Source organism: Aspergillus eucalypticola (genome assembly GCF_003184535.1).
Source record: "Aspergillus eucalypticola CBS 122712 chromosome Unknown BO83scaffold_45, whole genome shotgun sequence".
Classification (NCBI taxonomy): Eukaryota; Fungi; Ascomycota; class Eurotiomycetes; order Eurotiales; family Aspergillaceae; genus Aspergillus; species Aspergillus eucalypticola.
In genome coordinates, this window is record NW_020290319.1 from 108,421 (window position 1) to 122,153 (window position 13,733).

Genomic DNA, 13,733 nt, shown 5'->3' on the forward strand with positions numbered 1-13,733 from the left:
GAATGAGGTGGTCGGTGAGGGGAGTTCCCTTATCGGCTGACCCATCATCTGCCAGCTTCTACCATCATCTCTCCCCGGATCTCCCAACGGAACTCCGGCTACTCCCTGCTTTCACAGAGTTACTGGAACCTAGATGGCAAAGTTCGGCAGATCCCAATTCTAGCATATATAACCGCGAGTTACATTGATTCGAGTTGTTACGGGATCCCGAGAAATGCGGGGAATCAAGTGCCTACTTGCTACTGTGGTTCACCCCGGTGGGGACTTCAGGCACTCCATAATGATCACTGGCTCGCCCGCTCGGTTGTGAGAATCATGCCAAACAGTGACCAGATTTCCTACAAACCGGCATAAACTTTGAACGAAATCTGATGCTATCCAGAGAAAGTCTTATATTCTAGGGGGAGGGAATATTAATGACCTAGATCTGTACGTCTACCCATACCATTCGTCACGTTCGGCCTCGGCTGCAACCGGTTTATCAAAAGAAACGAGGAAAGGGACCACAAACAAGCACAGCACTAGCACTGTCAGCCAGAGACCCGCAGATCGTGAAATAAGGGTCCAAGTCTCCGAGCCCTGCAGAAAGGATGTCTGACATCGTACCGAGGATTCGCCGTTGCAAACAGCGGCTTCTACCCAATGTTACGGAAGAGCTGCGAGCCACACAATCTAGTTTAGCATTTAAGATGCGAATGATAATTTATGACTTCATAGCGCAAATGCAAAACACCGGTTCACTTGGTTCTCCTGTCCGGTGGAGCTGCTATACACAGATTTGATGCTCAGCCAAGAACCGATCGGCTACTGTGGGCAGACCGAAGAGAGATGCCGAGTGGTCTGGCCGAGAACTTGTTTCAACCACGTGTTTAAAGCAAGCAAGACGTCCACTTGATAGCCACACTAGAATGCTTTCCGCTGCACGTCTGCTTACTTTGTTACTCTTCAATATAAGTGCTGTTTTAAAATGCCCTTGAAGATTGTCGTGGTTGGTGCTGGCCTGGCCGGTCTGGGCGCAGCCATTGCGTTGAACCGCCAAGGTCATGATATTGAGGTTTGTCGACAGGGGCTACACTATCGCTCAATCCTGTGTGGAGCTAACTTCATCAGATCCTCGAGCAGTCCGGCTTCCTGAATGAAGTAGGAGCTGCGATCCACATGGCGCCTAATGCCACGCGCATCCTCAAAGATTGGGAATGCAACTTAGAGGACCTGCAGCCGGTCCACTGCAACGAAATGCGGTTGTGGGATCACCAAGGAAACCTTATGTACATCCCAGTTGTAGGTGCTTTTCTAGAGGATGAGATGGTCGATCAAGGCTAATATCCATGCAGGTGACTAAGGACACCCAGGAAGCACTGGGTATCTACGATGAGTGGTTGCTCACACACCGAGTGGATTTGCACAATACTCTTAGAGGCTTAGCTGCCAAGGAGGTCAATGGCAAGAAGCCTACTATTCACTTGCGTTCTCGCGTAGCTTCGGTGGTCAGTATATATTCTGCTTCATTCAGTGTTTCCAAGTTACTCACCTAGATGATTGATAGGATCCCGAGGCTGGAGTGGTAACCCTCGAGGACGGTACCAAGTACACTGGTGACCTAATCATTGGGGCGGATGGCATGCATGTACGAACGACGCCCTTTGTGGAATCTATGTCTTGTATACTAAATTGTTCTACTAGTCTCGGTGTGTTAGCAGTGTCATCGGTGGACCTACCAAGAAGGAAAGCACAGGGCAGAACTGCTTTCGCTTCCTTATCCCTGTCTCCAAGATGAAAAGCAACCCCCTCACTGCCTCTCTTTTGAAAAAGATGGGATCGAACGCTGTGGACGTTTTCACCACGGAGGATCGCCGACTAGTCGTCTATCCCTGTCGTCACGGCGATCTGCTCAATATCGCCGCTATCCATCCCTCAGGAGCCGACTCTAGCGCTAGGGAGTCTTCTTGGCTAGACAGCGGCAATCTGGATTCGTTGCTTGAAACATGCAGTGTGTTCAGCCCTGAGCTTCAAGAAATGTGCAAATTGGCAGAAGACCTGAAGCTCTGGAGCTTGGCGTCTCGTTCTCCGCCGCGCACCTTCATCCGTGGCAAGCTAGCACTCATCGGAGATGCCGCCCACCCAACACTGCCTCGTGAGTTTCTGGTGACTTCGGGCTTATGCTGCGCCCATTGCTAACTACATTATGACGTAGACCAGGGCCAAGGCGGTGCGCAGAGCCTCGAAGATGGCGCAGCTCTGGGTGCCCTTTTCACCCCCGAGTGTACCAAAAATGATATCCCGGGCAGACTGGAACTGTACAACAAGGTACGCTATGGGCGATCTGTAACGGTGATGCTGATGTCCAAGGTAAGCGACGATCGCCGGGGCCAGATGATGGACGAATTGAGGACCTATGTGCCCGATGCCGAGTTGCCTCCGGATATGTTTTCCTACACCTGGAGTTCGTACCCCAGTCCGGAAGCTCAGCAGCTTCTCCGGACGGCTAAAGTGAGCGCCTAATCTATCGTGACTCTTTTTAAGAGTACTGCAATAGACCCGAGTGCTTATCGCCTGTCACTCTTTTCTGACCCTGCCCAATAAGCCTGTGTACTAAATAGAGTTGTTAAAAGATTGCTTAATACCACAGCCCATGTATAGATATCTAGGAACTGCACAGAAATGCTGTGTCAGGTTCGCGCAGGAAATCGAAGAGGAAGAAAGAGAGGTTAGATGTGGAGTCTTTGTGGATTGAACGGAGGAAGTGGGTTAGTGGGTGGAGTTCTGTTCGGGATTAGCGGCGATGGCCCAAAGAGCAGGCCGAATCCCATGCCTCCCCAGTCCCTTTCCATCCTTGCAACAACAACTACAATGCTACCTGAGTGCCTGTCAGTCAGTCCTTCAGGTGATGCTGCGCAACTTATACTTACGGAAGAATCTGGTGCAATGCAATCCACCCAGTGGCGCTGCGAAGCTTGCAATGCTTCATTCCAGCGGCCCGAGCACTATCAGCGCCACATCCGCACTCATACCAAGGAAAAGCCCTTTGCTTGTGTCGAGTGCGGTCAACAGTTCAGTCGAGTGTATGCCCTCGTTTACTTGTGAATTGAGTAGTACTCTCAAGCTGATATGCAGTCTGTAGAGACTCACTTGCTCGCCATCACAGCACAAGACATGAACACATCGTCCCCAATGGCAGCGCGCATACCAGTGAGCGACGCCGGGTAGCGCAGGCATGCAAGCAATGCAACTTGTCCAAAGTTCGCTGTGACGGACAGAAACCGTGTCAGAGGTGTCAGAAAAATGGGGCCAACTGTGTTTACCAGTCACCCCAGAAGCGCAAGCTCGCGAATGCTGCTGCTACAACGCACCCTTCAATCTCAAAACGGCACCGTGGTACAGCTACACCTCAGAACTGGGAATCTTCTCTCACACCGGAATCAACCCAGCTCCCAGAGGACATTATTTCACCACCACCACCTACCATGCATTCAATGACTCAACTGCAGCCTACAACGTCAAGAGTAAATGCCAGGAGCATGGAAAACGTGGAGGCGTATGGAAGTGGCAGTCACCTTACGAACCACGTTCCAGCAACTACGCACGAGAGTACACCGGCCTTGCTCGCCACCGATGCGATGGGGTTTGAGAGCTTCCTGGGCCTTGACATCGATGCTAATGTGTTATCTGGTATCCTAGAGCAGACCCCTCCATTGAACGATGGTCCGAATGATTTGTGGTTGGCCTCAGCAGAGACGGAGTCCTCATCTTCCCCTTTATATACAGTCTCGAGGGTAGCTCGTCCATTCTTACCGTTGACACCAAGTGTAGTTGCCGAAATCTACGGTTATGATCACTCTCTGGAAATTGACGAAGCCATGGAACCAAGACGGTATTCCCCAACTGCTATCACTATCGATGCGCAGCTGTCCTTCCCAGACATGGAGGGCCTGCCTATAGAACGAGTGGACGAAGAGAACTTTGCCCACGTGAACGACGTGCCTGCTGCAGCGGTGGAAGAAGTACATCGTGTGGCGCGGGTCATGCAAGGAAACCCGACCTTTCCACCATTCACTGAGCTGAAAATTCCACCCTTGCCAGTAATCAATTCTTGGGTGCAGCTGTACTTTGAGCACTTCCATCCTGTTTTCCCTATATTGCACAAGCCGTCTTTCTGTACACCGGGCACGCATTGGCTCCTTATCTTTGTCGTGAGTGCTATCGGCGCTCAATTCTCCGGGCTCCCACATGCGCAGACCTGTTCGAGAGCTATGCACGAGCTGGTGAGACGTCAGTCCATGCATCTGGTAAGCGAGGTCCCGCAGCTTATATGCTCAATGCTTTACGGTTGACAATACACTTATTTGCTAGTGTGAGAATTTGAATGTACATGCCCGGGAGCTGTGGCTTATGCGGGTCTTCCTTCTCAACCAACTGGGGCTGCGATACTCTGGCGAACGGAGGGCCCTAGAAGTCGCTGAAGTGTACCAAGCGGTTCCAGTTACCGTGGCTCGGCGAAGTCAGATCTTCAGAAGCATTGTATCCCTCCAGAAAATCCATCAGCTAGAGCTTCCAAATGCCCAAAAATGGCAAATCTGGACTCTGGATGAGGAGAGGCGACGCACCGGTTACGCTATCTGGGTTAGTGGTTTCCCAAATCTTTTCGTGCTTACGTGGACATATTAGCTATTACAGCATCTGACGTGGTCATGCAGCTAGCGATACAGCTTTCTCCATACATTTTGATTTGTCGTCTATAGTACGGGATGATGAGATGCAGAATACCCTGCCCCAGGAAGAGGAGCTCTGGGAAGCGGCGACAGCACAGGGCTGGGCTATTTTCCCAAAACACACAAGTAGGTTTCGATATGCCGTTTGTTATGATCACTTTTAACATATCAGGCCGAAATAAACCCTCTACATTGGAGCACATTGCTTCTGATAGAAACTGGTCGGCTGTCTGGCGTAAAACTGGCACTCTTGGGAAGCAAGCTATTATTCAGCTCCTACTCAATGCCGTCAGTGGTTACCAGAACTTCCCAGGATCCTCATCATCTGATCTAAGTGAAGTGGATAGAGATTTGAGACAACTCTTGGAGATCACAGAGAATGAGGAAGAATGTTCCTCCCATGAGCTCAAAGTCTGCGCGACTCACAGGCTCATGATTCTCTATGCCCTCATGGTCAACAATATCCCGAAACTGCCATTACTACCTACAGCATTGAAGATCAAGGGCCGGCAGCTGAGTGAGTTTGACTTGGGCAAAATAGCTGATGAATGGGGCGCTGTGTCACATAAAGGAAGATCAGCCATCTTTTACGCCGCACGGGTACTCGAAACCGTGCGATCCCATCACTGTGCACATTTTTCCACCCCCGTCTTCTTCTTCAGAGCCGCTCTAGTGATATGGCTGTACTCTTCACTCTGCAACCCCCAATGCTACCCTTCTCCCGCGACTGAGGCGCCGTCTATTACCCTCCGTGCCCCGGAATGGGGTGGCATGAGCGCTGTTGAATGGATCAACACTGGCTGGGGCCGCATCAAACTGCCCGGAATTGGTGACATCATGTCTGATCGAGGCCGCTCCAGATTCTTAGACGAATCAATCTTGAGCCTCAGAGCGCTGAAGTACTGGGGTATCAGTAGGATCTATGAGCAAGTTCTGACACGACTACGAGCGCCCTAAGCAACCTGCTGGTATGAATTGTCCTCGATATCACTCAATACTCACTACATTATCCTTTCCGTCTGTTTCCTTTCCAATAGCTCGCCCTCCATCAAAGCCCATGAGGCTAGATATGCCATGAACTGAAGTGAAGGTCCCATGCTCTTTCGGCTCGGGTCCACAGCACAGCCCTAATCGGTAAATGGACACGCTCTCTCGGGCTTCGGGCTTCCGACATCCGCTGAATCATCTCTCCAACCATGCCCAGCAGATATTGTTTCTAACCTCAAAAGGTAGGGATATGCAAAACCATCCTTCATTAGGCTAAAGAAGAGCCCATGAACTACCATACGCTAAGATCATCTAAGTCTCAAATACCAAACAACGCTGACAGTCATGAAGTCAGTCTGTCGAGTCAGCTCGGCTCGGGCCCGCAGCAGCCATCCATCCCACCGCCTGTCTCCATTTGGCTTCTTCTGCCAAACGGGATCTTCATCATTTGAGTATGTTTAAGGAATATGGAGACTGGATTTCCCAGTAAAATAAGCCGCACTTGTACACATGGCCCACTGCATAGTGATTGATTTATGTGGATTATGCAGGTATCCAGGATTTCGGATTTAGTTCCAAGAAAAGAAAATATTATGTTTCTTCCTAATCCTTCAATCTCATGACAGTCTTATTTCTTACTAGAAGCGTGCTGGTTGAGCTACAAGAAGGCAGGTTGAGTGAATTCAGGGATTGTGCCTCAAAAGTTGCCCGATAGATTCTAGTTAATTCACTATCATGAGCAGTAGTGTACAACAGACTTCTCACGTACGTAGACAAAGATTGAAACTCATAACTTTAAAAACGATTCATGTTATTTCACATTACACATATAATTACAGAAATGCGAACCATAACGAAATCCTATCCATCCGGAATCATCCACGGCGAAGAGATTTATCCATCAATGCATCTACTCCTCATCTTCCTCTTCCTCGTCCTCATCCTCATCCATTCCCTCAGCAGCCGTAACAGTAAACGTAGGAGCCTGATCCACACCGACGTAACTGTCACTCATCAAGTACAAAGTCAGCTCGTGCTCACCAGGGGTAGGCACGATGTATTCAAGACGCAGCTCCAACTTGCGACCAATAGTGATACGCTTGATAGCCAGCAGGTTCTTTGTCTTCTCGTCTCCGACCACGAGCCACCAGTTCTCCATCTTCTTGTTGGGGTAGAAGGGTGCGTGCACGGAGGTGTCGGGCTCTTCGTCTTCTTCGACCTCGCGCTCGATCTTGACCTTGAGGTAGCTTGGCTCGCCGGAGGTGACGCTCTCTGGATCTTCGACTTCGAAGTCCAGTTCGAGGTTGGGGTACTTCTCGTTGGTGAAGGCCGCGGCTTGTGCCAGTTGTCTGTTGTCCAGGCCGAGGCGCTTGACCAAGGTCGCGTAGTCCTTGTTCTCGGAGGGGTCCATGGCTTCCATGAATTCGAAGATGTCGTTGATGCTGGGAGGGTTGTTAGTGACGGTGGTATGGGATGGAGAGGATGGTGGGACATACTTGTACTCGTTGGCCACCTTGATGGCGTCGGGGCCGAAGTGGGGAATCTGCTTCAGAGGACTGTCGCGGTCCCACATGGCCTGGACGACCATCTGGGACATCTCCATGGCGTTCATGGCGTTCAGGTGGCCCTCCGAAGAGAGAACATCGACACAAGCGCTGAGCAGGTTGAGAACCTTGCTGACAATGACCTCCTGATCCTTGGCAAGATCGATCGGCAACTGCATGCGCGAGAAGTGAGCTTGCAGCAGCACGAAGGCCTTGAAGTGCGGCGAATCGTAGGCGACTTGCGACATCTTGACTGGCACACGGTCGTATACGCGACGCAGGATGTGGTCCTCGTGACGGCGCATCTGGATCGACTCGAATTCGGTGGCTGACGTGACAATCTCCAGGATACCCTTGAGTTTCGTGCGAGCCGACAAAGAGAGAAGGAAGGTCTGCATCGTGATGAATGAGATGTTGTAGTAAGACCCAATCATGGCCGCGTTCAGAGGCGATACGCTGTCATCCTCCTCATCCAGATCAACGATCTTGGCATCCGACAGTTCCTTCAGCGTGTTCTCCAGCAGTTCCGACAGGAAAGTACTGAGGCCCTCGTGGCTGACATCGGTCAGACCGTAGAAACTGGGGTTGGCCAAAAGCCGACGGTAGAAGTAGGTGTGAGTCATCCAGTCGATCGCATCTTGAGTTGATCCAATCGTTCTGGTGCTGATTTCTGTGACGAAGGCGTCATGCAAGTAGGCTTGCAGGTGACTCTCAACGGGCAGAGCTTCGTTCAGGAACTTCTTATAGTATTCCCGCTTGACAGCTGGGACCATGAGCACACCACGACCAATCTTATCCTCGCCAGGACGAGAGGCCTTGCCGAACATCTGGAGAATCTCGCTGATAGGGTAGTCGATATAGCGGTGCTCCCGGCCTTCGAAGAACTGCGTTCCCATGACAACTACGAGATGTGCGGTGAGATCGAGCTCCCAGCAGACATCTCTGGAGGCAAGGAGGACCTGGATTGCACCGATACTGAAGAGATGAGAGACAATGCGCTTGTCGGTCGCGCTGAGCGCTTCGTGGTAGTAACCAATGCCGTGTGACAGTGACTCTGCGAGAGTTCGTTCATTAATGCGGCCCAGGAGAGGCGCCAGCTCATTGACATCGGCGTTAAGGAATCGGTCTTCATCATCGTCAGTAGCGCAGGCAGCCAGGAGATCCATAGCGGTGGAACGAGTCTGCTTGCGGCTAGGCACGAAGACGATGGCAGGCTTGTCGGGGGATAGCTGAAGGATCGAAAGATACGCAGGCCTGGCCATGGCGAGCATAAGCGAGGGGAAGTGGGGGATGGTGAAAGACTGGATATGAAGCTCAAGAGGCACCGGCCGGGCATGCGGGCTGAAGTTGTAGATTGTGTGCTTGTTGGCACCAATCCACTCACCCAGGTCGCGAGCATTGGCAAGCGGCACGCTCAGACCAACAATACGCATGCCACTCTCGGTTTCCAGCGCCATGGAGTGCATACGAGAGACCACCACCTCGTACACATATCCTCCGTAGCCACCGAGCATTTGGATCTCATCAGCGATGAAAAGCTGCACTGCCCGGACGTTCTTACGCTTCCGCCACTGTCTGGACAAGACATCCCAATGAGTAGGGGTGGCAAGGACAAGATCGGCACGCTCTAGAAGCCGGAGGTCGGCAGTCGTCTCGCCAGTAAGCTTCACAATAGTCTTCCCGCCGGCGACGTTGCTCAGTCGCTTCTCCCAATCGGCGAGACGTTGGTCAACCAATTCCTGGAACGGGGCAATGTAAACGGCCCTGCCACTGTCTTCCTGAGCCCAATGACGCAGCAGCGCAAGTTCTGCGCAAACAGTCTTGCCACTACCGGTAGGAGCACCGATGAAGACATTGTCATCCGTATCGAACAGGGACTTGAAGGTCTGTGTTTGGATCTTGTTGAAGTATTGCCACTCAGGGTACAGTTGCTGGTATTCATCGCGCTTCAGTGCCTTGACAGGAGCACGTTGCATATCCAAGAGAGGAGTGTGCGGGGGGAAGCGTTCCGGAAGAATCAGCTTCTGGAAAGAAACAGCGATCTTCGTTTCCGAGTGCATCCAACGGTCCGAAACGAGCGAGATGAAGTAGTTGGGGGGCATAGGTTCAGTGATCGGAACAGTAAATTCGACAAGGTGCTCGTTCATCTCGGACTGCGCAATGTCTCCGCGGAGAAGGAACTGATCATGGAATAGAATTTCCTCACCATCGCAATCTTCGACCAAGATCCAGAAGTCCTGCGCGTTTCCATGGAGCGCCACATCCCACACAAAGTTGGGAGTGATGGTCAACTCAACCCGGAGCATAGAACGAGTGACAGGCTGAACCTGCGCTTGAACTTCCAAGCGAGGGAATTTGGAAACGAGGTCGCAGACAACACGACCAGCCTTAGGCATACCGAGAAGCTCACCCATGCGAGGAGGATCAAGGTCGAAATAACTAGCCCATGGCACATCGATTCTTTCAGCCTTCTGCAGGATGTCTCTAGGACAGTTCGGGAATTGACGCAGCGGCGTCATCGTCGGCCACATCCGTCGTTCAGCCATCTTACAGAGATTGAGAGCCGTCTTGGCCACAGATGACCAGCCCTTCTTCAAGGAAATCTCAAACAGGGCGCGGAGAATACGACCAGCCGACTGTGTGACATAAACCATATCTGCCATAAGAGCCAGCCCCTCAAGCTTGAGTCTGGAAATATAGGCCTGCAGTAGAACATTGATCTTCGAGTGAGGCTCGTCGATGCCTTCCTTAACGGGAACAGGCACACGTCCCAACAACTTGGCAAGCTCGAGCTTTTCATCTTGACGGACTGGAATGTACTTGAATTCGTCACTCAAGGCGAATATACGGAAGAGTTCGATGGGCGTGATGGAGGGCTGGATGTGCTGAGAGTACGTCAACATGGAGTTGTGGCCAATGTAGTAATGAGAGGCGATGCGTCCAAGCTCAGTCGACTGCAGGCGTCCTGTCTTCTTGTCATACTTGACAAGGCCTGCCCGCTCCAAGATGACTGCTGCAGAGTGGACAAGATCGACACGCTTCTGCTCCAGTGCCTCGTCGTCCTCGTAATCGGCGCCAACGCTGTACAATCCGGGTGAACGAAGCATACGGACGAACAGATAAGTGTATCCTAGCCAATCGACACCCTCGTCGCGCGTGCGAATATTGCCAAGAACGATCTCAGCATTCATATTATCCGCAAGCTTACTCATAAGCTGACTCTCGATCGGCAGCTGCTGGTTCATAAGCGACAGATAGTACTGAATCTCGGTCTGCGAGGTGATAATAATACCCTCACCGAATGTATCGTACTGAGGTCGTCCAGCTCGTCCCAGCATCTGGAGAACATCCTGAGGGCTAAGCTCGACCCAGCTACCCTTCTCAGGCGAGTAGATCTGGGTACCCTTGATGATGACGGTATGAGCAGGCAGGTTGACACCCCAGGCGAGAGTTGCCGTGCACACAAGGACTTGGATGCTACCATCACTGAACAGAGCCTGAACTGAATCACGATCCGCAAGACTCAGACCAGCATGGTGGATACCGAGGCCGTAGGGCAGAAGATCTTTGAGGGAAGGATCGTCCACGGTCTCGGCTTCTTCGGCCAAAATGGCTCTACTGGCAGCATCGCTCCGCAGGATCTGACCAATGGTCTCCATCTCAAGAGCCTTGTCTCTGATGTACTTGGCGGTTTTGGCGGTCTCCTTTCGGGAGTGGACGAAGATGAGCATCTGATTCCTCCGTTGTCCAACCTGCTCAAGCACCTTGTTATAGCAAATATCGTTCATCGTCTTCAACTGCTTGATAGCCTTCTTGTCGGTAACACCAATGAACTCCTGCTTCAGCGGGCATGGCCTATAAGACCCGTCGAAATGGAAGAGACCCTTGAGGGGATCAACGCGCAAAAAGCTTGCAACATCACGGTAGTTAGGCAGTGTAGCACTGAGACCAACGATTCGTACAGGGTCACCGGTCTGTTCGACCTTGCGAATCGTTCTGCTGACGATGCTCTCGATGACTGGACCACGGTCGTCGTGAAGAAGGTGGATTTCATCGATAACAACAAGACGAACGAGCCTTGTGTAGCTCGTTTCCGACGCCTTTCTTGTAATGACATCAAATTTCTCGGGGGTGGTCACAATAATCTGCGTTTCAGCAATTTGCTGTTTGGTGAGCTGGCGATCACCACTGAGTTCAGCAACCTTGATGCCATACGGCTCCAGTCGCTTGCCGAGGTTTCCGACTTGCTCCTGAACCAGCGCCTTCAACGGGGAGATGTAGATGATCTTGAAGTCATCCAACATGATCTCGCCGGTTTCAGGGTTGCGGTTCTTTCCGATTTCGCGGAGAATGGTGAGCATGGCAACGTTCGTCTTTCCTGATCCTGTGGGAGCACAGACGAGCATGTTTCCGTCGTCATGGAACGCAGATGGGAAGCACTTGGACTGGACCCGATTGAGCTCCTTCGCACTACCAAAGCCGACACGAGCCCACTCGGGCAGTTCGGTAGCGGGGATGTTCTTCTCCCCTGGCTCTCTCTTTGCCTGCGGTGGAGGCACATGAATCTCCTCATAGCCCTTGAACGTCCGCTTCGTAGAGCCCTGTGGTAGTTTGACGTTAGGGTTCGTCATCAAGTGGTTGCCCTGGTGGAAGACGAGGTTTTCCAGGTTAATCAACCTCTTCGGCTGCAAGCCCCTCACCAGTCCACCCTCTGTAGGCTTCTCTTCGGGTTGTTGAGGTGCACTCGGGACATCGACATCCATCAAATCCAGCTTGATCTTCTTCTCTGGCCGACCTGCACCTTCGGAACGAGTCGATTTACCCCGGATCTCGTCCAAAATCTGACGATGTCCAGCCTCGACCATCTCACTCTCTACCAGGTGGCGGGCGTCTGCGTCTTCGGCCACTCGACGCCAGCGAGTGACCCAAACGATCTTATCCCGGTTGGTGACCAATTTGGCGACAAGGTCGGGGTTCTCGTAGTCGAACAATTCCATCAGGTCGTTTTCAACATCACGTAGCGGCCGCTCCGCGCCGTCCTCGCCCTGACCACCAAGGATCTCAAGTGCTTGTGTGGCCTTTTCATGCTGTATGTGGGCATCGGAATATGCGGCACCGATTTGACGCTGAAGCCAATAGGCATCGATCTCCCGGGCAGGTACCGTTAATCCCTTGTCTCGTCGATCTGCATTCCGACCCAGGCCACCATCTATTACCATCTCTTCGGCCTCCTCAAGACCATCGAGATCCGCCTTCTCAGTGGTTGTCTCGTCGATTCCAGTAGCTTCTTGTTGATCGGCCTCTTCGTCCTCTGACAGTTCGTCATCATCGCGTATCTCATCCACAGTACCCATGCGCTCGTCGTCCTCATCCTCCTCATCGAAAACGACGGCAACACCTTGGCGCTCATCCAGTTCGCCTTCACCTTCACCTTCCAACCCTTCGCCCATTTCTTCATCTTCGTCCTGCGCGTCGTAGTCCGTAATCTTCTTGCCGAGGTTGACGAGCTCATTGAACTCTTTGGGGTTCATCGAGCTTCCGAGCAGGTCATCGATCTCCTTCTTCTTGTCGAAGTCCTTCATCTCTTCATCCTTCAGCAATTCCAACACTGCATCAGCGGCACTTCGGACCACTTCGTGGGGGACGTCGCCAAGGTGGGTCGCGGTCATGGTGAGAATAAGGTCGTAGGTAGCTCGGGTGGCAGGCGTGCGGGGACGGTATTTGAGGCCCTCAATGAGGGCGTCTGCGGCAGAGAGAATCCCCTGGCCTCGTAGTTGTGCCGGTTGACCCCGTTGGGTCTTCCTCTGTTCACGGGCAAGCACATCCTCACCCTCTCGAATCGCACCGCGTTCAATGTCCGTCGGGCCGATAGTCTTCTTCTTCGTCTTAGGCGCATCATCACGCGCCATCCTGCCGCCCATCTCCCGAATACTTATGCGACCAGCGAGCGACTCTGGGTCTCCGGTGGGTTCATCGTTGACGCGAGAGATAAAACGACGGTCCGCCTGGAGAACCAGGTTGGACATCGCCGAGTACTTATATTGAGAAATATTCTGGTCCGCCATTTTGATGGTATATTATAACAAAAAACAATAGAACAAATGGTAAAGCGAACGTGCTGCGACGGTAATGTGTCGACTGGGCTCGGTGGAGCTCAGGTTCAGCCGGCGCGTCGAGACACCTGCGACAAGTAATGAATTTCGTGACGGTATGGGATCCTAAAAGGCTTCACAAACCTGGACCATCCTCCGGCAGCAAACAAGCACAGGGGTCGGCGCAAGGTTGCAAGCTGCTTGGGAGGAATTGGAGGAGTTTGAGTGAGTTGCGTTAGAGAGGTCGCGGGAAGTTCCTGTCAAGCAGATTTGCGTGGCAAGGCGGGAAGGTTTGGCGAGCGGGAGCCTGAGGTATACACCCGCTCGCCGCTTTTCTGCCGCGCTTCTCGGCCTGTCATCACGTTGTATAGTTGCTTGGTCCCTTTCTCTCAACGCGCCGA

General features: G+C 52.2%; 3 protein-coding genes across 3 annotated transcripts; 2 read left to right on the top strand and 1 right to left on the bottom strand.

The window, feature by feature from the left end:
* The first annotated feature begins 761 nt into the window (after positions 1 to 761).
* On the top strand, positions 762 to 2,607 carry BO83DRAFT_190403 (putative salicylate hydroxylase). The gene is made up of 6 exons (XM_025526543.1): positions 762 to 1,054; positions 1,111 to 1,281; positions 1,335 to 1,487; positions 1,547 to 1,627; positions 1,684 to 2,134; positions 2,195 to 2,607. Exons 1-6 carry the CDS (start codon positions 968 to 970, stop codon positions 2,500 to 2,502), a joined length of 1,251 nt encoding a protein of 416 aa, XP_025382332.1. The 5' UTR covers positions 762 to 967; the 3' UTR covers positions 2,503 to 2,607.
* Positions 2,608 to 2,925: 318 nt separating this feature from the next.
* On the top strand, positions 2,926 to 5,666 carry BO83DRAFT_326105 (early growth response protein; the record flags this gene model as incomplete). Its single annotated transcript, XM_025528032.1, has 5 exons — positions 2,926 to 3,062; positions 3,122 to 4,286; positions 4,351 to 4,624; positions 4,695 to 4,835; positions 4,882 to 5,666. The coding sequence occupies 5 exons, from the start codon at positions 2,926 to 2,928 to the stop codon at positions 5,664 to 5,666; spliced, it is 2,502 nt and encodes an 833-aa protein (XP_025382333.1).
* Positions 5,667 to 6,539: 873 nt separating this feature from the next.
* Positions 6,540 to 13,549, bottom strand: BO83DRAFT_442060 (ATP-dependent RNA helicase BRR2). Its single transcript, XM_025536376.1, has 3 exons — positions 13,477 to 13,549; positions 7,193 to 13,421; positions 6,540 to 7,138 (listed from the first exon to the last, which is right to left on the bottom strand). The coding sequence occupies exons 2-3, from the start codon at positions 13,303 to 13,305 to the stop codon at positions 6,607 to 6,609; spliced, it is 6,645 nt and encodes a 2,214-aa protein (XP_025382334.1). The 5' UTR covers positions 13,306 to 13,421; positions 13,477 to 13,549; the 3' UTR covers positions 6,540 to 6,606.
* Positions 13,550 to 13,733: the final 184 nt, after the last annotated feature.